The sequence below is a fragment of the Acomys minous genome (assembly GCF_964271855.1).
Source record: "Acomys minous genome assembly, chromosome: 8".
NCBI lineage: Eukaryota > Metazoa > Chordata > Mammalia > Rodentia > Muridae > Acomys > Acomys minous.
This window is the reverse complement of record NC_140489.1, coordinates 87,884,897-87,910,447: the sequence shown is the minus strand read 5'-3', so window position 1 is coordinate 87,910,447 and position 25,551 is coordinate 87,884,897. Positions and strand designations below refer to the sequence as shown.

The following is a 25,551-nucleotide window of genomic DNA, read 5'->3' as shown; positions in this document are numbered from 1 at the left end:
TATTCTCGGTCTTTTCAATTGTGGCCACCCAGCTGGATGTTATGTAGCTTCTCTTTGTGGCTTTAATTTGTGTTTTTTTTTTCTGAGGAGTAATGAATATGAATACATTTGCATGTGAATTACTTAATAAAACCCTTTGCAACACTGGGATTGGATTTAGAGCTTCTCATTCCCTTACTGAACTACACCTTCAGTTTTCTCTTTCTTTTTAAAGACCACTTGTCGTATAGCCCAGGCTGGCCTCCAACTTGCTTTGTAGTTGTATATAACTTTGAATTTGTGATCCTCCTGCCTCAGCCTCCTGAGTGCTGTGATCTCAAGAGTGTGTGGTTTTATGCAGAGCTGAAGGCTTTGTGCCTGTTTGGGAAATGGTCTTCCAACCGAGCTCCATCTAGTCTCTGTAGCCCGTCCCTTTTACTACTACTTCCTCCTCTTCCTCCTCCTCCTCCTCCTCGTCCTTCTTGTTGCCAACATTAGCCTTGAACTTGTGATCCTCCTGCCTCAGCCTTCAGATGAGCTGGGATCAGAGGACTGCAGCCCTACCACACTCCGCTGTCTGGTCTCTGGCCTATCTTTAATTGGATTGTTCACTATTGGCTTGTGTGGAATCTTGCTTACATAAGTGTGTTGTTGAGCAGAGTAGCACGGGCACTTCCTGCCTTTTCTTTGTCTTGCTGATGTTTCAAGTGTTCATTTATTTCCAGCCTTGGAGCTTGAGCATATGACAGGCAAGCATAGCACCACAGAGTAACACCCCAGCCCTAAGCCAATTTCTCAAATAGCTGATGGATTATTCAGACAGGGGAAGAGGATGTGCTCAGTCCTGATGCAACTTGGTGGATTGGAAGTGGGGCTCCCCGCTTCTGAGGAATAGGGGAAAGGGATTGGGGAGGAAGGAAGGGTAAGACTGGGGGTGAAGACGGATGGGGGTATACTCAGGATGTAAAGTGAACAAATAAATAAATTAAAAAGTAAAATAACATATTTTCTAAAAACCCAAACCAACCAACCAAATAAACAGCAACAACAACAACAACAACAACAAACAACAACAACCAGACAGCTGTGAGCTGCCATGTGGGTACTGGGAAATAAAATAGAAATCCTACAAGAGATGCCAGTGCTGTCTCAGCTGCTGAGCCATCTCTCCAATCCGATATTTTTCTTATTTTTAATCTCTTCCTACCATAGTACTGATATCAAAGGGCTGCCCCAGTAAAGCTGAACAGCCTCGATTTCTCTAGTACCTTCCATAAACATCTACACTCCTAGCACATAACAACCCCAAGGTGGTGGGAGATGGGCAATAGGATTAGTTGTTATATGCCAGAGGCAAGTGATGATGTCAGAGGTTGCTAGGCAACCTAGAAACAGGCTCCTGGAATAACATTAGTATCCTAAATTATTGCTTTCTATTTTTTTTTTAGTACCTTCTTTAATTTTCTAAACACAGAGAACACCCCCACCCAGGCTTGAAGACTCTTTCCCTCTAAGGTCCAGTCTATATACATAACCAGGATTTCCCTTTGTTCCGTAGGGTGCTGCAGGATCTTCACCACACTCCAGCTTCCTCAGCCGGGCATCTTATCACTTTAAATTCATCTCAGCATGTCTCGCACTACCCCCAGAAAGATCTTTATTATTTAAAACAAATATATCTGGGTGTGGTGGCGCACGCCTTTAATCCCAGCACTCGGGAGGCAGAGGCAGGCAGATCTAAGTTCAAGGACAGCCTCAGCTACAAAATGAGCTCTAAGACAACCAGGGCTACACAGAGAAACCGTGTCTCGAAACAAACTAAAACAAATAGAGTCTTCATGACGGTGGAGGCTTATATTGTTCACAGATAAATCTCCAAAACCTAAAACAATTTTGGTTTACAGAATGAAGGAATTAGTGCTTTCAACGAAGGAACAGGAGCTAAATTTATCAAGACATTATTATGGAAGAACTATACTCATAGGTAAATATGTAATTCTTCCACAGGAAGAAATGGAGGCATAAGAAAAGAGTAAGCTCATGGGTAGAAGTCTAGGTCTAAGAGCCGGGGATGTCGCTCAGTGATGTGGAGTACTTGGCTGGTATGTACAAGGGTTTGGTCCCTAGGATCTGGGTAAGTTAAAAAAAAAAAAAATCCAAATATAAACCCAGTTCTAGCTCAACAAGCCGTGTTCTCTGCTTCAAACACTGAGAATACATTTTGTAAAAGCCAGAAGCCAGAGATGGTGGCACACGCCTTTAATTCCAGCATTCAGGAGGTAGAGAAAGGCGGATCTCTGTGACTTCAAGACCAGCCTGGTCTCCAGCGCTGAGTTCCAAAATCCTCTTAGGTCTGAGCTCAGTCTCTAGTTAGGGCTTGGCACTGGTCCTGCACTGCCTGCAGGCACCCTGAGCCAGCCACGTGGAGCACCAAGGGCGGCACGGAAGACTCGCGGAACGCAAAGGCAGAAGCAGTGTTTCCGGCGGAGCACTCTCTCCGCCTCTCCCGGAAGCGGTGCCCGCTGCTTGGGTAACGGTGGCAGAGGCGGCGGAGCTGCGATGAATCTGGAGGCGACGGTAAGGACTTAGAGGTTCGCTTGGAGATCTAACTTCACGTTCCCTAGCGGAAAGGGCGGAGGAGCGCCTGGAGGAGGGGCGCGGGGAGGAGGAGTCGGCTGAGGGCAGTGACCGCATAGTGGGCGGGGCGAGGGGGGGCAGAGGCCACGCGGGCTGCGGTCCCAGGCTGCGTGTCAGCCGTGGGAGGTTGTGGATGCGATTGGGTGGAGTGTTTGTGCACGTGAGGCGAGGGCCAGCAGGAGGATGAAGCTGTGGGTTTGTGGGGTGGCCATCCCCATGGCTCATCTTCTCTGGAGGGAACCACCCAGCAAAGCTCCCTTTGATGCTGGGCCCTGTGAGGGGGAGCAGCACCTGGAATTTGGGATGCCTCCTAAAAATCTCTGTCTGTCTGGGGGTACCGATTCCAGACCCCTGTCGAGGATATTCCAATGTGCCATCTTAGGGTTTTCATTTCTGCAATTAAACACCGTAAGCAATTTGGGAAGGCAACGGTTTATTTGGCTTACACTTCCATATCACTGTTCATCTTATAAAGAACAGGGCAGGACCCTGGAGGCAGGAGCTGGTGTAGAGGCCATGGAGGGCTGCTGCTTACTGCCTTACTCCTCATGGCTTGCTCAGCCTGCTTTTTTATAGGACCCAGGACCACCAGCCTAGGGATGGCACCACCCACAATGGTGGGTGATCTTATAGAGGCAGTTTCGTAATTGAGTATGCCTCCTCTCAGATGACTTTATCTTGGGTCAAGTTGACACAAAACTACCCAGCACATGTGCCCATACCTCATCACAAAAGCGATCAGGATGCTGTTGAACTTTGCAATGCACTTTTACCATGATAGGTGTATTCAGTAACTGACCCAGAAGTCACACACCAAAGAATCAGGATCAAGAATCTGTGTGTGCGTCTTGGCAGAAAAATGGTAGAAGGTCTCACAGTAGACTGACTAAATATTAATAATATCTGTATTTATTACAAATGTAATACTTGTCTAGATAATAAACTGATAAGACGTAAATCACTGGGATCCATTCATATAGACCAGGAGCAGCTCCTTTTGCTAGTTGTAGGACACCCCAGGTAAACAGCCAGTTGATGCCCTTTATATTGCTGGATGAGTAAGTCAAAACTTGAAACATCTGCCTGGTGATACATTTTCAGTGCCCCAAAGTAAATGCCAACCAGGTTTTTAATCTTGGTGGTTTTGTTCTGTCTGTTCATACACTGGGTCATCTTTCCTCCCTCAGCACTTGCAGGGCGTTTGCTTATGCCTTTGCGTCCAGTTTAGCCCCGCCCACCTTTCTTTCTTTCTCACTCTGTATATATTTTAGTAGCTTTACGGAAGAGTTACTGCACTTCATACTCCTAAAGAGACTAAATTCTTCTCCTTATTTATAGATAGTGTCTGATGTGGTTTTCATTTTCTATAATTTATTTTTACAATTTGGGGGGGATGAAATTGCCAGGAACGCTGGAAGTGGAACCAGGAACTGCGGGGTTTAAGATGCAGAGTTGTTCTGACGGTAACGATTCTTTTGCCTTCTATAGCAAGGGTTCAGAGACCGCTGTTTGCAGTGTGATGCTGTCTCCTGGGGCCTCACTGATGAAGGCAAATACTATTGTATTTCCTGCCACAATGTCACAGATGTAAGTAATATGCTATTCACAAATTTGCTTATGCTTTAATAACTGCAGTTTCACCATGATGTATGGCCATTTTATCAAGCATGCAATGGCCAAATTCCAAGAACAGAGACAGTCTTTAAGAGCACAGTCCTGGATTAAGAACTTTGCAAGTGAGGTTGGAAATGAACTTTCTTTCTCTTTTCTTTTCTTTTCTTTCTTTCTTTCTTTTTTGTTTTGTTTTGTTTTGTTTTTTTGTTTTTCGAGACAGGGTTTCTCCTTATAGCCTTGGCTGTCCTGGACTCGCTTTGTAGACCAAGCTGGCCTCGAACTCACGAGCTCTGCCTGCCTCTGCCTCCCCGAGTGCTGGGACTAAAGGAATATGCTATTACGCTCAGCTTGGAGACGAACTCTTAAAATTATGTTGAGCCACATTTATAAATGAATGTTTCATTTGGACTGTACATGTGTGGAACCTTTTTTTGTTTGTTTTTTCCTCTCTTGTTTGTTTTCTCTTGTTTTTGAGACAGGGTTTCTCTGTATAACAGCTTTGGCTGTCCTGGAACTCACTTTGTAGACCAGGCTGGCCTCAAACTTAAAGAGATCTGCCTATCTCTGCATCCCGAATGCTGGGACTAAAGGTGTGGGCCATCACACTGGCTGAGCGTATTTAATATTATACTTGAATGTTTTTTAAAATTAGTTTTTAATGTGTGTTGTTCTAGCTAAGAGCTTTGGAAGATGGAATGTTAGAATGATGTGGACTCTTGGGAGTATTGGAAACATGCTTCATTATTGCATACTTTTGTCTGGTTCCTTTACAAACTGCCAAGTGCTTTCTTATCCATCATGTACTTCCTGCCTCACCGTGACCTGTAGAGATACAGTGTTATGCTCAGACAGACAGAGCAAGCAGGGCTCATGAGCTATTAGGGTTTTTTTTTCCCTATTGTTTTAAGACAGAGTCTTACTGGGTAGGCTAGGCTGAGCTCTTAACTCAGAGAGCCAAGAGAGCTGGGATTAAAGGCGTGCACCACCACACCTGACACCAGTTAGGTTAGTTTGCTAAAGTACAAGAGTGAAGATTTGAGGTAGGGCTTGGACCTAAATCTTCTGACCCCATCATACCTTGTTTTTTGTTTTTTGTTTTTTTTTAAACAAAATCTCAAACATTCCATATTACCAATAAAGAAAGACTTGGGAGTCAGATGCTGTGGTGAAAGCCTGCTAGCCCAGAGAGGCAGAGAAAGCACCCAGCTGACCTTCCTCCTCAGCCTATGACCCAGAAGGAAAAAGAAAAAGAAGCCTCCCTTCCCAGCCATCTCAAAAAGCCCCTCAAACTAAATGTCCTTCTCGTCTGCTTCCTACGAGCCTCTCTGTCTACCCACTTGACTTCTTTTACTCTCTTTGTTTTTTTTTTCCTAGGTTCACTCCCTGTCAACAGGTTGCTAACTCCAACTCTTGACCTGGGGTTGACATTACTTAACCCTGTCTTGGATTAAAGGTGTGTGTTAGGACTGAGCCACACCACAACTAAAAACATGTTTTTCCGTTAAACAACACACTCTCAAGGCTCACAGTATGATCAAGTGTCCTGCAATGACACCTGCTTCTTAAACGAGAGATTGTCACTCTATGAGGCCGTCTTCACACTGGAAATTCTAGGTCCTGTTCCGGTGAGCATACCTATAGGCCAGTGACCAGCGTGTGGACAGCCTGCTGCTGGGCTAGCTAAACGGTCCAGGACTGTTCTCCGTAGGAAAGGATTTGCTGGGAGTACAGAGCCAAGAAGGAATAAGTACTGCCCTCAGCACTTGTTTAGAAAGGCTAGTTGGGGCCAAGGAAAGACTGCTCCAACATAGTGTGCCAGGGACTGATTTTGCCTTCCTACCCCAGACAACTCAAAATCTGGACAAAAGATGTGAAGCAAACAAAACTCTTTAGAAACATAGCTAATTTAGCTTGCAACTCAATTACACAAGTGCTTTTCTTTTATAGAAAGGTATGCATCTGATGGGTCTGTTGTGTGAGTGCAGGTGACTATGGAGTCCAACAGAGGATGTTGTGGGCTGCCTTACATAGGGCTAGAAAGCCAGGGGTCCTCTGCAAGACCTGCATGCGCTCTTAGCCCTGAGCTAGCTCGGCAGCCCACACAGGTGTATCTCCTTGAGGTGGCTTCTTCAATCTACAGCTCAGGTGCTTGTTTGTGTCCGTGTTAGTCAGACAGGATATTAGCAAGATATATGCCTAACCAAACCCACTGGGGAATGACCGAGTGCAGATCGCCCTGATCGTGGTGATGTTCTCTTGGAGACACGTCTCATCAAGATATACAAATGCTCTTGCACAAATACATCAGATTGGAGGCTTGAAATGTATGTCGCTTGTCCTCTGCTTTGATGCTCATTGAGACTCCAGTGGTTTAGTCAGTTTTAATTTCATAGTGTAGTGCAAATGTAAACATAGTGCAGGAGCGGGATGTCGTGATGGAAGAGTCTCCATGTGGAGATGGAGCCAGGGCACTATTTTTATAGGAACTGAACAGCTGTAACTAATGGCTTCTTTTATTTCTGTCTTTGATGTTTCCTGGTTCTGTCTGATTAAGTCTGCTACCATCACTTGTAGTTTGAAAGAATATAATATTACCACCTACCTTCATATTTAAGACTCTAACTCAAGGGAGTAAGGATGAACAATTCTTGAAGGTGGGTGACACGTTTTTCCTTTTCCTGCTGTACACTGGCATCATCCAGCGCCTTCTGTGTGCTAGGCAAGTGCCCTGCTAACTTCCTCCCTGGTGCCAGCGTATGTTTGTAGAAGCCTGTGAAGCTCAGAGTCTTTCCTCCACACAAAAGGCAACCCTGCATGTTATACGGCTTCAGTTGTTGCTCTCGGCTCACACTGATCCAGGCATATTCATCACGCAGAATAGTATACAGCTGGGCTTCCTGGAGTTGTGTAGTGTTGTGGGGTTGAAATTTAGTGGGTGAAGGATGACCAGTGAGCGGTAGGCCTGTGACAAGAGGAAGCTGTGGTACAGCGCACCTGTCTTTCTGCTCCTCCCCTTTCCGACAGCGCACTGTGGGGGATCCTTCAAGCTCTTGGCTCTGTGTGTAATCCAAGCAAAGCCTGATAAGTGGAAAGCTCTTTTTCCTACTGCATTTTATTCAAGAAAAAGAATTTAAGGTCCTTAATTTGGCCAGTTTAGACAATATATATTTTTTGGTAAGTCTTTTAAGCATTTAATAAAACTATGGGCCCAAATTATGTGAATTTAATAGATTTTTATAAAAACAATGCATATTCATCATAGGAAATTTGAAAACTATGCAGGTGAAAGCCAAAATCACTAATATCTTAGTATACAGTCAGCAGCTTGCATTCAGTCTTGTTTTTCTGTGTATGGAAAGAAAAAGGGACACTTGGGACACTGTGGCTTGCGTTACCGTCTCGCCAGCAAGAACGACACTGCACACACACACAGGATCCTTCTGCAGTAAAGCTTTAATGTATCTTGAGAGGGAGAGCATAAGCTTACAACAAGTAAAATGGAGACCCCAAACAGCAGAAACCCATCCCTTATATAGGAAACTGTCCTCCACTTAGGATGTGTCAGTCCCTGATTGGCTGTTGCTCATCGGGCGAGATGACGCCACGGGAGAGGCAGAGCACAACGAGTGGAAAACCCCTTCGCACATGCGCAGATTAGTTGTTTATCAGCATGGGACACAGGATGTCAGCGCCATCTTGTAATGGCGAATGTGAGTGCGGCCTCTCACAGGACACCACTGAGTCTTTTGTCTTGATATTTTTTACTGGGTTGTTCTAAGAATTGCAGGTGTCTACTAAGTATGTAAATATTCGACAATCTAACCGTGGCCATGCTTGGTCTTCCCTAGTTTTTGTTGTTTTATTTCTTATATAGTTCAAGTGTAAATAAAGCCCCTTTTAACTCCATACATGTTTTGCCTGTCTTTTCTAAATAACTGCCTTAGTGGTATTTTGGCAAGTCTGACCTTCTCACTATAGCCAACTTAGTATATCATATTTCTTTGAAAATAATAGCAGCAATCCAGAAATCCTATTAGAAGAGGCATGCCTTTTATTCTGTGTTTGACACAGGTCTTATGTAGCCCAGGCTGGCTCTTGCGCGTTGACCTAGGGTTTGGGCCTGTTAAGTTGGTGGGCTTACTCCTCAGCCCCTTGCCTTTTACTCTTAGGAGATTCACTCTGCTGGGGTGGTAGAGCCTGCAACCCCAGTGCTCAGAGGGCAAAGAGATCCCAAACTTGAGGCTTGCCCAGGCTATCTGGAACCCTCCCCCCCACTTGTGACACACACACACACACACACACACACACACACACACACACACACACACACACAAAGGTAAGCTTCATTCTCAATCTTTAAATTTAGAAAAGTATATTAATATCATTTATTATTTAAATTTTTTTACTTTTCTCCAGAAATAAGCAAGTCTGAGATAATTGCCCTTGATAGCAGTTGGCATTGGTCAGTTTGTTATAAATGGTACTAACCATTACCATTTAAAACTCTTAAAATAACTTTGTTTTGTTGAAAATAAAAAGTAGTACATTTATTTTTTTTATTTTTTCAGATAGAGTCTTACTTTGTAACCCTGCCTTGCCTCGAACTCACAATGTAGACCAGGCTGGCCCTGCCTCTAACTCCCAAGTGCTGGGATAACACTTTTGTAAATAAAATCCTTTCTGAGTAATGGTCACACAGCCATACTGAGAAGATGTGAGCCTATCTGTGTGGCAGGCATCCACAGTTGGCTGTTTTATTTTTGTTGCCGTTTGTTTGCTTTGAGGGAGGGTCTGTGTAGCACAGGCTGGCCTTAAACTCTTTAATGTCCTGCCTTTACCTCCTAAATATTAGGATTATGGGCACGTACCACTATCTCTAACCATAAACTGTTTTGTTGTTAAAATGTATTTTATATGGATACAAAATTGAGTATAAAGCCAGGCGTGGTGGTGCACGCCTTTAATCCCAACACTCAGGAGGCTGAGGCAGGTGGATCAATGTGAGTTTGAGGCCAGCCTGGTCTACAAAGCGAGTCCAGGACAGCCAAGGCTACACAGAGAAACTCTGTCTTAAAAAAAAAAAAAAGACAAACAAAAAAAATTGAGTATATTTTAATTTTAGTCTTATTGAAAAAAGTTAATATATATATATATATTTTAACCTGTTTCCCTGTATTTTTTTAAAATGAGATAAAATTTATCTCTTAATACTTTTTTGTTTTGTTTTGTTTTTGTTTTGAAGATAGGGTTTCTCTTTGTAGTTCTGGTTGTCTTGGAACTTGCTTTGTAACCAGGCTGGCTTCAAATTCAAAACTCTGCCTGCTTCTGCCTCCCAAATGCTGGGATGAAAGTCATGTGCCACCATCCCAAACTTTTCAAATTCATATTTAACTAAAATAGAATTACATGGCTTAAAGTAAAGGCTTCTTCATTTGGTTACTGTGTAACCAGCTTTTTTAGAAACCCAAAAGTTTTTGAATGAAACAGTAGTGTAAAGATTAACCATCAGTGTGGCTTCACGGTCATCCGAGTAGTCTCTCTCCATCGGGCTGCTGCACCTCCCTGAGCACACTTGCAATATGTTCCAGGGTACAGGCTCTCTTCCATACTGTCTACTTTTGTCTTCTGCAGCGATCTGAGGAAGTTGTGAGCACTGCGGTCATTCCGAATACCAGGATCAACTCCATTAGCAGGGGGCTGAGGAAGAGAAGCAAATATGGTGAGCGCTGATGTGCATGTCAGGGTACCACTTGCAGTTTCCTTAAAGACTTGAGGACACAGAATGAATTTTAAATACATTCCAAGCAGCATGCCAGCATTTTAAGCAGAAAATCTAAGTTATTAAAGTTATTAAATAAAGTTGCTGCTGGTGGTAAAATTGGAAGCAAATGCACTGCAGTATTTGTTGTTGGTAAGTTACTCTTGTGCGGTATGCAGAAGGTAGGATAAGTGTTCGCTGCTGGTACACGATGGCGTATGTCCTGTTCTGTGTGTTAACTATGACATGGTCCTTCTGAATGGTTCAGTGATGTGCTTCTGAGATTAAGCAAGTTAAACACAATATTCAACTTTCAAACGCTATTTCTCACATTGAATTGTGAGCATACCTTTTTAAAATAGCAAAGACCATTTTTCCCTAAAATAGCTGTAGAGTGAGTACCAACCCAGTGAGTCCTTCCAGTGGGCCATTGTGGAGAAGGATCTGAAAATATTTGGCTGATGTTTTGTGTTTTTGTGACTAACTAGGACCAGACAGATTCGCAAGCTGGAAATCACTGGCCTAACGATGGTAGTAACCAGATCTATGAACGGTAGCTGTGAAGGCATACATACAAATATGTGTGTATGCATATATATAGACATACATGAAACATTTATGTGAAATACATTGACATTCTTAGATAAATAACACAGAGAATGCTTAAATACAACACATGGTCCTGTTTAACCTTTAGTAGTGACTTTAAAAGAAAAGATTGTTTAATATATATATTATATATACATATATATGTATATATATAATATATACATAATATATATATATATATGTAGCTGTTTGTCTGCATGTATGTCTAGGTACCATGTGTGTGCAGGCACCCTTAGAGGCCAGAGGTCTTTGTTGGATCCCCTGGAACTGGACTTACAGATGATTGTGAACCACCATGTACGTGCTGGGAACCAAACCCAGATCCTCTTGGCAAGCAGCCAGTGTTCTTCGCCACCGAACCATCTGCTCTCCAGCCCAGTAGTGACTTTTTGTAGGCCTAACTAAACCTGGTTGATTTTATTCAGCTTTATCAGAAAAAAATGTGATTAATTGTAATCCCTATATGTAAATAGTTAAAATGTATAGTTTGGGCTTAAATGTCTACAGAACCTCAGATGCTCAATTAGGTAGTGGCTCATAGTCAACATCACAGCCATTGCATTGTCACCTGTGAAAGGAGAATAGTAACACCATTGTTACATACAGTAAGAGAGTGCGGATAGTTTAAAATGCAAGATTATCAGTCTCTGAGTTTGTATGACAGGCATGGGAACCCTGGGCATGCATACCACCTGCAGGGTCTAATCCTCTTACCGTGTGCATGCAGCAGCAATTACAGGCTCTCTGTTGTATTTGAGACTCTTCCTAGGAAGGACTGGTTAGTCAGCAGAGGCAGGGGAGCCTGTGATGACTGAAAGGGGTCGAGTCTTCACATATGCACAGTTATGTGGGAGGCAGAAGTTGTCTTCAGAAGCCATGCGTGAGACATTTTTATAGCATGCTTTTGAATGACTTTCTTTATCTGTCTGGTCTAGCAAGTAAAAAACATTTTCTCCAACTGGTTGTTACCATAGCTGAACACATAATGCTGACTGCTCTGGCAGGCTTCTGTATGATCTTAGGGTGGTGGGGCTCACAAGAATAGTTCATTTAAAATATTTAGGAGCTGGGAAGTGGCTCCATCAGTGAACTGCCTGACACACAAGGACTGGAGGTCAGATTCCCCCAAAGTTACGTAAAACCTGCTAATGACAGCATGTTCCTTGCAACCTCAGTATTGGGAGGGGTGGAGACAGGTGGATCCTTGACGCTTAATGGCCAAACCCATGAGTTTCAGATTCACTGCGAGACCCCATTTTAAAAAATAAACATGGGCCGGGCGTGGTGGCGCACGCCTTTAATCCCAGCACTTGGGAGGCAGAGGCAGGCAGATCGCTGTGAGTTCGAGGCCAGCCTGGACTACAAAGTGAGTCCAGGACAGTCAAGGCTACACAGGGAAACCCTGTCTCGAAAAACCAAAAAATAAAAAAATAAAAAAAATAAAAAATAAAAAATAAACATGGAAGTGCTGGCTCAGTAGTTAAGAGCACTTGCTTTTCTAGGACTTTCGCTCAGTTCTCAGGACCCATATGATGGCTTACAACTGTCTGTAACTGGAGTTCTAGGGGGTCTGATCCCTTCTTCTGGCTTCCATGGGCATCAGGCATATGTATGTGGTTCATATACATACATACAGGCAAAAAACATCCATACACACGAAACAAAGTAATAGTAATTTTTAAAAGATGCAGAGTGACTAAGGAAGACCCTTGATCATTGAACACAGACCTACATACACCCACATACAGTCACATGCAACCCACCTACATGTGCACACACACTATCAATTACAAGCACTGCATTCAATACCATACATACAAATTTAAAAGGGGAAAAGTTAAAATACTTAGGATCCATCTGGTACCTAGGCACTACTAGTCTAGTAGGTATCAGATTCCTTATTTTCAATTTCCCTCGCTCACTGGAGCCATTTTCACAAAAGCAGAATGCCACTGTGCGTTTACTTTCTTTGAATGTGTGGATTGCCCTTTCCTGACCTCTGGACATCATTTCTTGGATCTTGACATTTGCTTATTTGTTGACCAAAATATGTGTTGAAATGCAACAGAAAACTGGTGGATGACTTAGCGACCAAGTATTTCCACATAGGAATGTTTTGAGCATTGTAAAATATACATTAAAAAATATTAAATCTCACTGGGTATGGTGGCAAAGCCTTTAATTCTAGCACTCAGGAGGCAGAGGCAGACAGATCTCTGTAAGTTTGAGGCCAGCCTGGTCTGCAGAGGTAGTTCCAGGATAGGCAGGGCTGCAAACAAACAACCCCCCCCCAAAAAAAACCCAAAACAAAACAACAAAAAACACAAAACGTGTACACATACACACACACACACACACACACACACACACACACACACACAAAGAGAGAGAACATACACAGCATACATAAACATACACACAAAGTATACACATATACACAAAGTATATATACACAAAATTTACACACACATATATAAAGTATACACACACACAAAAACCTATTTGAGGTAGAAAAATAGAAGTCTTTTGGCACATGTAAACAGCAATTGCATTATGTAGAAGCATCATAATAAATTAGTAAGTATATTGTCTAAAGCTTGTTCTTTGTCCTTTAGAGAAAGGCTGGGATTGGTATGTATGTGAAGGTTTTCAGTGCATACTTTATCACCAAGCAAAAGCCCTGGAGACCCTTGGAGTAGGCCCAGAGCTAAAGGTAAGTGATGTGTGTCTAGACGTTAGCTCCTCATCCTTTAAAAACTGAGGTCAGAGTGGACCGGGGAGGAATCAGTAGTAACTAACAGCCAGGGCTGTGCCGGTGACTGGAGGTCATTGTTTATACATTATTTCTTTCTGTGATCCTGAGTACGAAAAAGGCCTCATGGCTATCTTGAATGCCTTTCCTTTCCCCTAACTCCAAGGTTAGAAGTATATCTTGAGGTCTCTGCTTAATCCCTAGCACTGAAAAATGAAATGGATGATTTATTGATTCAGGTCTCTCATGTGCCTGATAAGGAATAGCAGGTGGAAATGCATTTAGATTGGGCACAAGCTGTAAAGAATGGGTGCTTGGCCAGGCGGTGGTGGCACACGCCTTTAATCCCAGCACTCGGGAGGCAGAGGCAGGTGGATCCCTGTGAGTTCGAGGCCAGCCTGGTCTACAAAGCGAGTCCAGGGCAGGCAAGGCCACACAGAGAAATCCTGTCTTGAAAAACAAAACAAAAACAACAACAACAACAAAAAGCAAAAAGAAAAGAGAAGAGTGGGTGTGTGTGGTGTGAGAGCCTGTGTATATGCCATAATGATGCACCACCTGTTTTCCTTCCACCTTAGAATGAAGTTTTACACAATTTTTGGAAACGCTACCTTCAGAAGAGCAAGCAGGCCTATTGTGAAAACCCAGTTTGTACAAGTGGAAGGAAAGCCAAGGTGAGCCATGGAACCTTGTGTGGCAGAGAGACAAAGGTGATGTTTGTGGCTGCTTGAGTCTGACTGTGGTGATTGTCTGTGGATTTCCAGGGAAGAGGCTTCTGGTGCAATCCAGAATGATCTGGACTTCACAGTAAATTTTGGCTGTTTATTAAACTAGTTGTAATATAAAGGAATTAAAATTTGTCTTCCACCGGTGGTGGTGGTACACTCTTTAATCAAAGCACTTAGGAGGCAGAAGCAGGTGGGTCTCTGTGAGTTTGAGGTCAGCCTGGTCTGCAAAGAGAGTTCCAGAACAGCCAAGGCTACACAGAGAAACCCTGTCTTGAAAAAAAAAATTATCTTTTGAAAGTTGTTTTGTTTTTGTTTTTTTGAGTCAGAATCTCACTTCATAATCTAGGCTGGCCTTGAACTATTTATTGGTAATCCTCCTGCCTCAGCCTTTCAAGTGCTAGGATTACAGCCACGACATCCTGCTCATTCATTTTATAGAAAATTTTAAGGGATTTCTTATTTGTTTTGCAGTGTTGGGGTCAAGCTCACAAGCTAGGAGAGTTCTGTGCCTCTGAGCTCTGTCTTGTCATTTTGCTGTTTAGTTCATGGTGTTCTTTTTTTTTTTTTTAATTGTTGCTAGAATTTTTTTGCACATGCTTTTTCTATTATGATGACTGTTTTTTGAGACAGGACCTTGTTATTTATCTGTGACTGGCCTTAAACTCAGAGATTCACTGCCTCTGCCTCCCAAGTGCTGGGATTAAAGGCAAGTGACAGACACCACCTGGCTTATTTTATTTTATTTATTTTGAGACAGGGTTTTATCTATCCCAGGCCAGTTTTGCTGTGTAGTCAAGGATGTTCTTGACTTGCCTTCACCTCCCAAGTGCTAGGTTGACAGACATAAGCTATGGCGCCCTGCTTATGGGCAGAGATCAAACCAAGGGCGTTGTGCATGCCAGGCACGTTGAGCTGCATCCCCAAGACCTGCGCATCGCATCCTTTCACTCGGCACTCCTGCTTACTGTACCTGGCCTTTCAGGGTTCGCCTCTTATTGCGTCATCTCAAGGAAAGTCAATCTGGTGTGTGGCCAAGCGGCTCTCCTTTGAGCAGTGTGCTCTGAACTGCTTCAGAAGTGTGCTGCTGTGGCACTTTTTACTTGGAATAAAGAAGAGTTCCACTGCTGAGAAAGGCAAGTGTCCTAACCACAGATGTTCTGATGAGTGGTAGCTGCCCTCCAGGGCTAAGATGAGGGTCTGAGTCCATGTGATTCACATTTGTTAGGACCTTGGGAGCTTGGCCCAGCATTTCCTTGTTTGGTCACGTCCTCATGGGTCTGTATGGAAAGGTCAGTGATTCAGGAGTGAGAAGGCTGAGTCAAGATGAAAGGAATAGGTTACAGAGGTGAGCAAGGGATGGGCCTCTGAGCCGCACGTGCATCCTCTGTGGTAAGGAGCTAACCCTAGGGATGCAGCTAGAGTGGTCAGACCATGCGAGGCAGGTAGGGACATGACTGAGGAATGGCCTTCCTACATATGAGATGATAAACTTAAGCCAGCTCCCAAAATGTAATTTGAATTCCCGAAAAAAGGAAGCATTTTATGATCATAGAGTTATGGAGAACCAGCCTGACTGGATATAGGAGCCACATGCTTGTCAAGGAAAGCAAAAGGTACTAAATGGCTTAATAGTGACTCTTAAAGGAAAAAATTCATCCCAAGTAGTAAGAATGTGACCTTCAAATCTCATACTTGGTGTTTGTGGTTGTCTTTGTGCACTGGGTATTGCCCAGGACCTAGAAAACAGGAACAGGAACCTGGGGCTCTCTAAGACACTTTAATCTCCTTAAGCGAACTGAAAACTCACAGACAAAAGTTTTGTTGGTGTGAATAAACAACTGGGTAGACAGTGTCACACTAAATCCTGGTAAATAAGAAGTGAAATGGAAGCTTACGGGTAAGTCATATCATTTCTGTGGCCCTAGTACAGCAATACCCTTTTTTGAAAAGGAGAGAAAATTATATTTTAAATTAGAAATGGGTTTGGGGTATGGCTCATAGACAGAGAATTTACCCAGCAGGTCCAGACCACAGGTTCCACCTTCAAAAAAGTAGGGTCCTCAGTAAGTCTGCAAATGCCCTTAGAGCTCTGGATGCAGCTGTTCCAAGAATTAGAGGCCTGTATCTGAATCCTGTCCTATGACTTTTGAGCTATGGATAACTACTGGAAATTTCCAGAACAAGCAAGCACATGTGTATAAAAGGCATTGGGAAGGCTGTTATGTAATCCAGAGTGGCATGGAGGACTTTCCAGCGCGTTGAAGGGGCTCTGGGAAGTGAGTTTAACATGGTGTGGAAGAGAAGAAATGAACTTCAGGCCTCGCTGGGACCAACAACCTACGCCTACATTTGCTGAGTGGTAGCAGGGCTGAGGCCTGGCAGAACACAGGGATGTAAGGGTAAGACCGTAGAACAGGACCTCCTGACGGCCTAGGTGTGGGAGGCAGGAGTGAGGGATGACGGTGAGGCTCTCGGCCACATACTAAAAGGGCAAGTGGGGCCAAAAGATCAGGGGTTGGGTTTGGGACATGTTAAGCTTGAGATAGCTGTAAGACATACAAGAGGAAATGTCATGCGTGTAGTGAGACAGATGAGTCTGCAGTTGGAAAGATAGGAATTTAAAACTGCTGGTGTGCATTATAATCACCAAATGTAAAACGCTGTTGTTCATAGACATGCCCTCCCTCCTTTGGAGACAAGGTCTCAGGCAGTCCCTGATGGCCTCAGACTCATATGTAGCTGAGGATGACCTTGAACTTCTTCTAATCCTCCTGTCTCTACTTGCTGGGATTACAGGCATCCATTGCCACACATAGTTTGTGCAGTGCTGGGGATTGAATCCAGGGCTTCGTGCACACTAGGCAAGCATCCTGCCTCTGAACTACAGCTTGTCACCAGTGTGTGTGTTAGGGCTTCTGCTGCTGCGAGAAACATCGCGATCATAAGCAGCTTGGGAGGAGGGGGCTTATTTCGCTTATACTTCCACATCACAGGCCCTCAGTGAAGGGAGTCAGGCTAAGAACTTGGAGGCAAGAACCGCAGCAGACACTATGGAGGAGGAGTACCATCTGGCTGGCTCAGCCTACTCTGTTTATATTGTTGTTGTTTTTGTTGTATGTTTCACATGGAAAACATTAGCACTTAATGAACTTGCCCATGTGGCTTCAAGCCACCAGGACGTGAGGTGGCTCCAGCACCCTTCATCTTTCCTCAGCTCTTCTGATAAGAATTTGGCCTTCAGGGTGGCAGGCTGCTTAGGGGGCTCTCCCATCCCCAGAACTTTGCAGTAGTCTGATTGCAGCACATCAGTGATGAGAACAGCTCTGGTCTTGGTTTTGTAGCACTCATCCGTGCCTGCTCACTGAGCAGTGTCCACAGTTTATCCAGGCCGACAGTTGGGCAGAAGCTCTAGCTCTTCTTTAGGTGGCAAGGCCTGATACTAACTTTCCCAAAGTAACCTGGATGGTATTTACTGAAGTTGTTCCTGTGGTGATGGGTGCCTCCAGTGTTCCCCTGGCCTCTTGGGTGCTTGTGTGCTTAATGATGCAGCTGTAGCTCACGTGGTCCTGGAGTTTCCAGGTCTTCCTCAATCTGCCTGGCATGACAGCAGCTGAAAGGAAAAAGGGAGGCATCCATGACGTATCCCAGCCTACTTTCCTATACAACCCAGGACCACCTGCTTAGACATAGCACCACCCACAATGGGCTGGACCATCCCATATTATTAATGTTTAAACTGTACCACATACTTGCCATCTTGTGGGGCATTTTGTCAATTGAAGTTCCTTTTTTCCAAATGACTAACTTGTGTTAAGTTGACATAAAACTACTCAGCACAAGATAGACTATCGTTTTAAGAAAGAAAACAATGCTGTGAATTAAACTGTGACATGCTAATGATTCTAGGAGTCACCTGGATTTCAGGGGTATTAAAATGTGGGGTAGATATATCCTAGAAGTAAAATACGGTAGCTGTGACTTAAAGCCCTAAGTCTGATGGATGTCACCAGAAGACAGACACAAAAGAGGATCAGAACCCAAGCTCTGTCTCTTCCCAGTGACATGGTGTTGCTGTGAACTCAGGACAGCCGAGAGGAGGCATGTTCTGGAAGCCAAGGAGGCAGTATTTCATACGAGGACAGTGACATCCAGTGATGCTGTTACTAGGTCAAGGAGACAGAGGGCTAACATTGACAAGATGGCCTGTGGAGCTGAAATGGTACAGGGGACAAAGCATTTAGAGAGATCAAAGACAGCATATCTGTGCTTCCTCAAGGCATGTTGCTGCAAAGACATTGAGAAAAATTGTGTGTGCCTCTGGTCAAGGAGAAGCTTTGTTTAAACAGGAAGGAGGATAGCATATCTGGTACCGACAGACTGCTGCTGTAGATATGAGTAATTTCTTTGCGTGAAGAGAGATGAGGTTGAGTGTTCAAGTGGAGAAGTTGGCTTTCCGTGGGAGATTACATAGCCCAGAAGCACTGGGAACAAGGCAGAGCCTAGAGCAGAGCAGCTGGCAGGTGGCTGCCCGCGGGACCCTGTGAAAGTTCTCTTCTGATTGTCTCAGGTTTTTTGAGGCTGTGCTCCTCAGCCAGCTTTGTGATGCACCTTGCTACATGTTGCTGGCCCATGGCAAGGGGCATGTAGTCCCATTCTGATTTTTTTCCTGCAATATTCTGTATGCTTCTTCAGTTCATGAGTTTGATCTCCTCAAATAATGTCATATTTCTTGATTTGCAGGGGTGACCTCATAGGATTGTGAATGATATCAGTTCCTCATGGCCAGATAAGCTAATGAGATCTTTAAGTAGCCAGTCCCCTGGCTGGTGTTGAGACACTGGCCACCATTTCAGTAGTTGGCACATGACAGCAAACAATGGGATGAAATAGTACATCCTTGTCAGGTCCTGGTTCTACACAGAAAGTGCTATGCAGGCAAGTGAGAAATCAGGAAGAAGAGTGGTTGGAAAGCTAGCACGGTGGAGTAAGAAAGAAATTGAAAAGAAAGAAATGAAAAGACAGTTTGGGCAAAACAAATGGAGCCAGCAAGATACAAAGTAGAACTTCCCCAGCTAGATGAGGCAGAAAGGAGCAGTATGGTGGAGCCATGACACTTGGTGCTTTCCTGCTGCTGCAAAAGAGGTGCTCCTGGGAGGAGGAGACCTGCGTATGTGTACACTTGCATGCATGTTCTAGCAGGCCGTTTCCCCGTTTGCCCTTGTTTGCAGTCTCTCTTGGGGAAACATTGCTGGGAAATATAAAATTAACTTTTATTTGTCTGATTTAGTTGTTGGCTTGAAGGCTTACAGTCACTATACAATCTAATCTAGACTTCGTATGTCTTCAGCCTTTAAGACTTACTGCTGAAAAAATTCACTCTTTTTTGTTCTTTTTGAGCTCTGGCTGCTTCTACTCAGCTGTCCTGGCTCAAATGCCTCTTTAAGCTGACTGGTTCAAACTGGCTTTTCTTGGCCTCTGAATAGCTCTGCTTGACCTCTAATTAACTACAGCCATCTAATGTAATCTTCTGGCTCCTTCTCCTTCTCTGGCTCATTCTGTCTTCACCTGAGTCCAGCTTGTTCTCTCTCTGCAGCCTGTCTATAACTGTCCTTTTAAAACTGCCTCCTCTCTCTCTTATTCTCTGTGATGCTCCCTTAAGCAGCTTCCTTTTCCTCTTTCTTCTTGTGAGAGTGTGGCATATCTTATTCTGTCAAATCTTTCTCTGATTTGTCACTTTTTCTGCCACTCAATTAGACATCACTTTCAAACATGAATGCTTCCTTCTACAAATTAACTTTACCTTCATTGTTTTGGATTAAAGGCGTGTACCACCGCACTTGGACATAAGCTTTTCTTGGCCTCAAACTTGCTCTATACCAGGCTGGCCTCGAACTCAGATCTGCTTGTCTCTGTCTCTTGGGATTAAAGGCCTGTGCCACCACTGCCTAGTTTGTTTGCATTCTAGCTGGATCACACAGACCTAGAAGGTCTTTGGATGTAATCCCTTGCCAAAGCAGCCATATTCTGAATTAAAATTCCTCTGCAGGTTGCTGTTGGGTAACAGTTCTCCAGAAAGGCCTTTCAGGTATGGAACATCACCGATGCTGCAAACTTGCTAGAGCAGTGATGAGCAGCAACTGTTTAGAGTCACAGAAGTTAACTTTCAAACTCAAGCAGTAATTTCTGGTTTTGTTATTTTATGAACAGGTATCTCAGAACAGTCTGCAGGGTCCAGACTGGAGCAGTGTTGTTGAGCTACTAACTGGTACCACCTGCTTGCTTGAAAGTGGAGCAGAATTCCAGTCTGACACCCAGATTCCAAAGCCTTCCCCTGTCACCAAAAGATCACCAAAGTCAGGTAAAAAGGAGAATCAACCTACTTAGAATCTGTAAAAAAAAAATATTTATTATTGTGTGTGTGTATAGGAGTATGCTTGTGTGACAGCCACTGGCTGCTCCCAGCATACACATGGCAGCTCACAACTGTCTAGGGGATCTGGTTTCCTTTTCTGGCTTCTGCAGGTACCAGGCACACAGGTGGTGCATATACACACATACAGACACACATGCACAGAAATAAAAAACTCTCTTTTTAAAATTATGATTTCTAGAGCTTTCTTTTAGTTTTTATACTAAAACTATGAATATAACTCTATAAAACTATAAAATTCAGATAGCTACAAGGACAATAAGACACCAGCTAACATCCCACTCAGAACTAACCATTACTGCTGTAGGAGGTCATACAGAAAGCTGTTGATTCACATATAGAAATAAAAATTCAAGTTTTTGTTTTGTTTTGTTTGTCTGAGAAAGGTTTTCTGCGTAGCCCTGGCTGTCCTGGAACTCACTCTGTAGACCAGGCTGGCCTTGAACTCACAGAGATCTGCCTGTCTCTTACCTCTCAAGTGCTGAGATTAAAGGCATGTGCCACCACCATGCACCATGTGCCACATGCCTCACTGAAAGGCAAGATTTTAAGTGTGTATAATTCAAATAGTTCTCCATGTTATAAAAAAAAAATTGCAGAGAGAGAGAGAGAGAGAGAGAGAGAGAGAGAGAGAGAGAGAGATGTAGTCTACTGTTCTCACAAGTGTTCTGTTCACAAGAGATGTTCATTTTCAACATTCACTTAGCAAAATACAAAGTAAAAATTCCCCAAGTAGATGCAGCAGAAAGGAGCCAGCACCTGGTACTTTCATTGTGAGGGTGCTGCTGCTACAAAAGAGGTACTCCTGTAAACAGGAGACGTGTGTGTGTGTGTGTGTGTGTGTGTGTGTGTGTGTGTGTTTCCTCATTCTCCCTTGTGTCCTCACTCTCTCTTGTTTGTAGTCACTTCCCAGGAAGCATTGCTGAGTGCTGTTGGAACAGTTCCCCAGAAAGGCCTAGTATTGCATCTTGATTTCTGGTTTGGAACAGTAGTTTCAAAGTTACCATCCTGGGGCCAGTGGCTGGTGCAGCAGGCTGAGGCACTTGCCACAAACTCTTGACAGCCCAGGCTTAATCCCCAGCACCCACATGATGGAAGGAGAGAATCTGACTCCTGAAAGTTGTCCTCTGAGCTCTACATGCGCGCGCGCGCACACACACACACACACACACACACACACACACACACACTCACACTCACACTCCTCCTCACTGCTGCTGGCATGTTTTCTGCTCAGATATCTTTTTTTTTTTTTTTTTTTTTGGCTTTTCGAGACAGGGTTTCTCTGTGTAGTCCTGGCTGTCCTAGACTCGCTTTGTAGACCAGACTGGCCTCGAACTCATAGCGATCTGCCTGCCTCTGCCTCCCAAGTGCTGGGATTAAAGATATCACCTTCTTAAAGAGATCTTTCTGACCACCTGCTCAAAAGAGCCATCTTGCCCTCTTCCCACCTTGGATGCTCCTGCATTGCTGTCTTTCTGGATAGCACTTTTCTCTGTCCATTGTAATTTTTGTTTATTGCTCTTAGTAGAGTGTGAATTACAGGAGAGGTGAAACATGGTTCACTGTCATTTCCCCAGGCCTAGGGGAGTGGCACAAAGAGTGAGGTAGATCCTGGTCTGAGGTGAGCAGACTCCTCTAGTGTCTGCTAGAGGGCACCGGGTGGGTGGGTGAGGGAGAAAGTGCTGCCGTCTTATCCAAGGGGTTTGGGAGAGGCCTCTCTTTGGGGACTTCACGCCAGGGACGTAAACACTTGCACTTTTCTCTGTGGTTGCTTGACCTTTTATTTTAAAAATAGTTTATGTTCTCTATTTAAAAATTTACATCTCTTTTTGGATCTCATTCCACCCTGCTCCCACAGGTAACCCTAATTACCTGTTTGCCTAGTTTCCTTCTAAAGCCTTCATTGCTAGATTGTTTATGCAAATTGGATCAGTTACAATTTATTTTGAATTCCCATTGTTTTGTTATTCATTTTTAAAAATCTCACTTTGTCCCCGAATAAGCGGCATATGTCTGCTCTGGATCTATTGATGGAGTGGAGTACTCAGAGTGGAAGGAGAAGAGGGTCGTGAAGATGACTGTGCCCAAGACACTTGCTCTCTGCTATCTGTCCTTGCTCTGGCAGAGAGAAACAATTACTCTTTCAGACCTTTTGAGGTAAGCTGAATTTACTTCCTGATCATTTTTTCCTGACTATCTGTGTGAACTTAGGAACAGCCATTGGATATTTTTAATTTTATAAGAAAGCCTAACATGAGGAAAGGCCTGGAGAGCTTGAGTACTACATGGGTTACTAAGAACCTGAGAAAAGCAACTAACTTAAAAGAGGAAAGATTTGCTTTGGCTTGTAGTTTAAGGGGATACAACCCACCGTGTGGGTCGTGGTGGACAGCCCGCTCACATCAGATCAGGAAGTAGAGCGAGGGAAATGCTGCTGCTTTTACTCAATTTCTGTTATATTCAGTCCACCTAAGCCCATGGATAGTGCCACCTGCATTCAGGGCAGATTAGTTAACTCTCTGGAAAGGTTCCTGCAGACGTGTGTGAGGCATGTATGTCTCCTGGGTGACTCCAAATCCAGTCCGACCCACGGTGATGGGGGTCACGGGGTGCAGCTTAGGTTCTAGTTCTTAACTAATCCCGCAAGTTTAATGCTGTGAGGTTTTACTGATAGTCATGGAAATTGTAGTGTTCACCTCACGGGAGATATTAGAAAGTTAATTAATATGAACAAAATACTTTAAAGCGAAAAATGACATTAATATTCCTGTGTAGAAATCTTAAATATTTTTCAAAGAAAAATTGAACAGGGAATATTTTACTATCAAAATGGCCATTAGTAGTTATATAAAATCATGTGTTGCTGTTGTGAAACCTAAACTACAGACAGCCTGTGTTTCTTAGAAAAAGCTGGTATCAAAAGTGTAGAAAGACCCTGTTTAGTGGTGGTAGGCATTTACATATTTCAAGGTAGTCTACAGAATTTTTTAAGGACTGGCCTAAGAAAGTGGACATTTGAACTAAAGCCAACTGCAGCGTACAGGGTTTATAACTAGTGAGCTGAGTGTACAAGAATCGGTCACTTACTAAGAAGACCAAAAAATGTTCACTTCCCTTTCCTTTATGTGTGTTCTCAGTATATGGAATGCTTTCAAGGGCACACGTTTGAAGCCAGACTCCTGGTTCTGCCAAGTCATCATCACATGACATGACATTGAGCAAGTCTGTAAATGTCCCTGTTTCTGCTTCCTCCTAGGTAAAATGGGCCTATAGTAGTAATAGCACTAAGGGTTTTAACTGCTTTGGCCATGGGCACTGTGTGAGCATTCAGAGTAGTGTCTGGCTAGTCAGGATTGCTCAGTTTCCACCATCACCATCAGTGCTGTCATCAACATCATTATTGGCACTTGACCTTTTATTAAATAAAATGCTTCTAGTAAAAGGTGATAGTGCCTTTGATTTTGGCATATTAACCAAATAACAGAGCTTTTTCTCAGGTATGATCAGCTGCACATAGACCACTCATGATTCTGTGAACTTTCTCTGAGTTGAACCTTGCCTTGCTTGGTGCCCTCACAAGATGACATCATCTTCTCCCAAGACTCTAATTATTATCTATATGCCGATGACTCCCAACTCTATATCACTAGCCTAGGCTTGTCTACTGAGGGCCAGACCCATATATTCATCTGTATACCTGCTGGACATGACGACTTGATGTCTTTATGGTTAAAATCAGTATGACTAAAAAGTGCCTCACCATCTGTCTCCTTGATCCTGCTCTTCTCCAATGTTCTCAGTGCATGCTATGGACCCCGGTGTTGTCAGGAAGCCTAGGGCTGTTCCTGTCTCTTTCCTCTCTTTATGCTTCCAACACAACTCTGTAATCCATTCTCTCTTCTGTGCCTCACTTCACCCCTCCTCACCTGGATTGATTGCTTACTGATTTCCCAACTGAGCTCTGTCTGTAGTCTTGTCATTCCTATCCATCTTCCTGCTGATAACCGGAGAGTCTTTCAAAAAAGATCCATATTCATGAGAACCTAATAGTGTCTTCAGAGGTAGGTCAAGGGGCCAGTCGGTCATTCCAGGGCAGTTTGCGAGTGGGCAACAGAACTCTCCTAGAAATTTAACAAATGAGATAAAATACTTATCTGAAGCTCTCCGGGCGGGGGGGCAGGGGGTCCTGTGCAGGGGAGACTGTGTGTGCATGGAGTACAGCCCCAGTCCTCAGCCCCTCCCGTGCTCCCTCTCCTCATCCCTCTGACTGTCCTCCCACGCACAGGGGAACTCTAAAATGCCTTCAAGGAGATTGGATTGGAGATTGGAGGAGTTAGCTGGAGGGCTGTCACTGTGCTCCTTGGGGTGTACAAGCTGGGGACAGAGCTGAGTTGCTTGAGGCAGTAGGAGAAGGGGCTGTGCTCTGTGCTCTGTGCTCTGTGCTCTGTGCTCTGCGCTCTGCTTTTCCCCTAGAGAGACTTCTAAGTGAAGTGTTCGACTTACTGCCTCTTGACCAGCAGCAGCAGCACTTTCTGGGGACTGCAGGAATCAGACTGTGGGGTAGGGCCAGCTTATCTTGGCCAAATTACCTTCCAGGAGCTTCTTCGGGGTGTTACGGTCTGAGAGCTGCTGCTAGCTCTGAGAAGCTAAAGAACTTTGATCTGCAAGGAGACATGGTTAGTTTGGCTGGAATCATATATGTCCATCCGTCAGGTTTCCCCGCCCACCTCTGTGTCTCTGTCTGTCTCTGTCTCGGTCCCTGTCTCTGTCTGTCTGTCTGTCTGTCTGTCTGTCTGTCTGTCTCTGTGTGTGTGTGTGTGTGTGTGTGTGTGTGTGTGTGTGTGTGTGTGTGTCTGTGTCTCTCTCTGTCTCTCTTTCTGTGTCTCTCTGCGTGTCTCTGTCTCTGACTGTGTGTCTCTGTCTCTCTGTCTCTGTCTCTGTCTGTCTCTCTCTCTCTCTCTCTCTCTCTCTCTCTCTCTCTCTCTCTCTCTCTCTCTGTCTCTCCAGGGTCACTCACTGCTCACTGTGTAGCCTTGGCTGG

General features: G+C 44.1%; 1 protein-coding gene across 2 annotated transcripts in view; it reads left to right on the top strand.

The window, feature by feature from the left end:
* Positions 1-2,405: 2,405 nt before the first annotated feature.
* The window catches only part of TAF1B (TATA-box binding protein associated factor, RNA polymerase I subunit B), a 62,239-nt gene continuing 39,093 nt past the window's right edge, over positions 2,406-25,551 (top strand). The window contains exons 1-7 of one of the 2 annotated variants that reach the window (XM_084793262.1): positions 2,406-2,556; positions 4,105-4,203; positions 9,862-9,949; positions 13,213-13,310; positions 13,928-14,023; positions 20,285-20,435; positions 22,514-22,667. In XM_084793262.1, the coding sequence (XP_084649388.1) occupies positions 2,539-2,556; positions 4,105-4,203; positions 9,862-9,949; positions 13,213-13,310; positions 13,928-14,023; positions 20,285-20,435; positions 22,514-22,667 (704 nt within the window). In that variant the 5' untranslated portion in view covers positions 2,406-2,538. Of the gene's footprint in view, positions 2,557-4,104; positions 4,204-9,861; positions 9,950-13,212; positions 13,311-13,927; positions 14,024-20,284; positions 20,436-22,513; positions 22,668-25,039; positions 25,187-25,551 lie in introns of those variants that run through there. The other variant, XM_084793263.1, reaches the window with a different exon arrangement.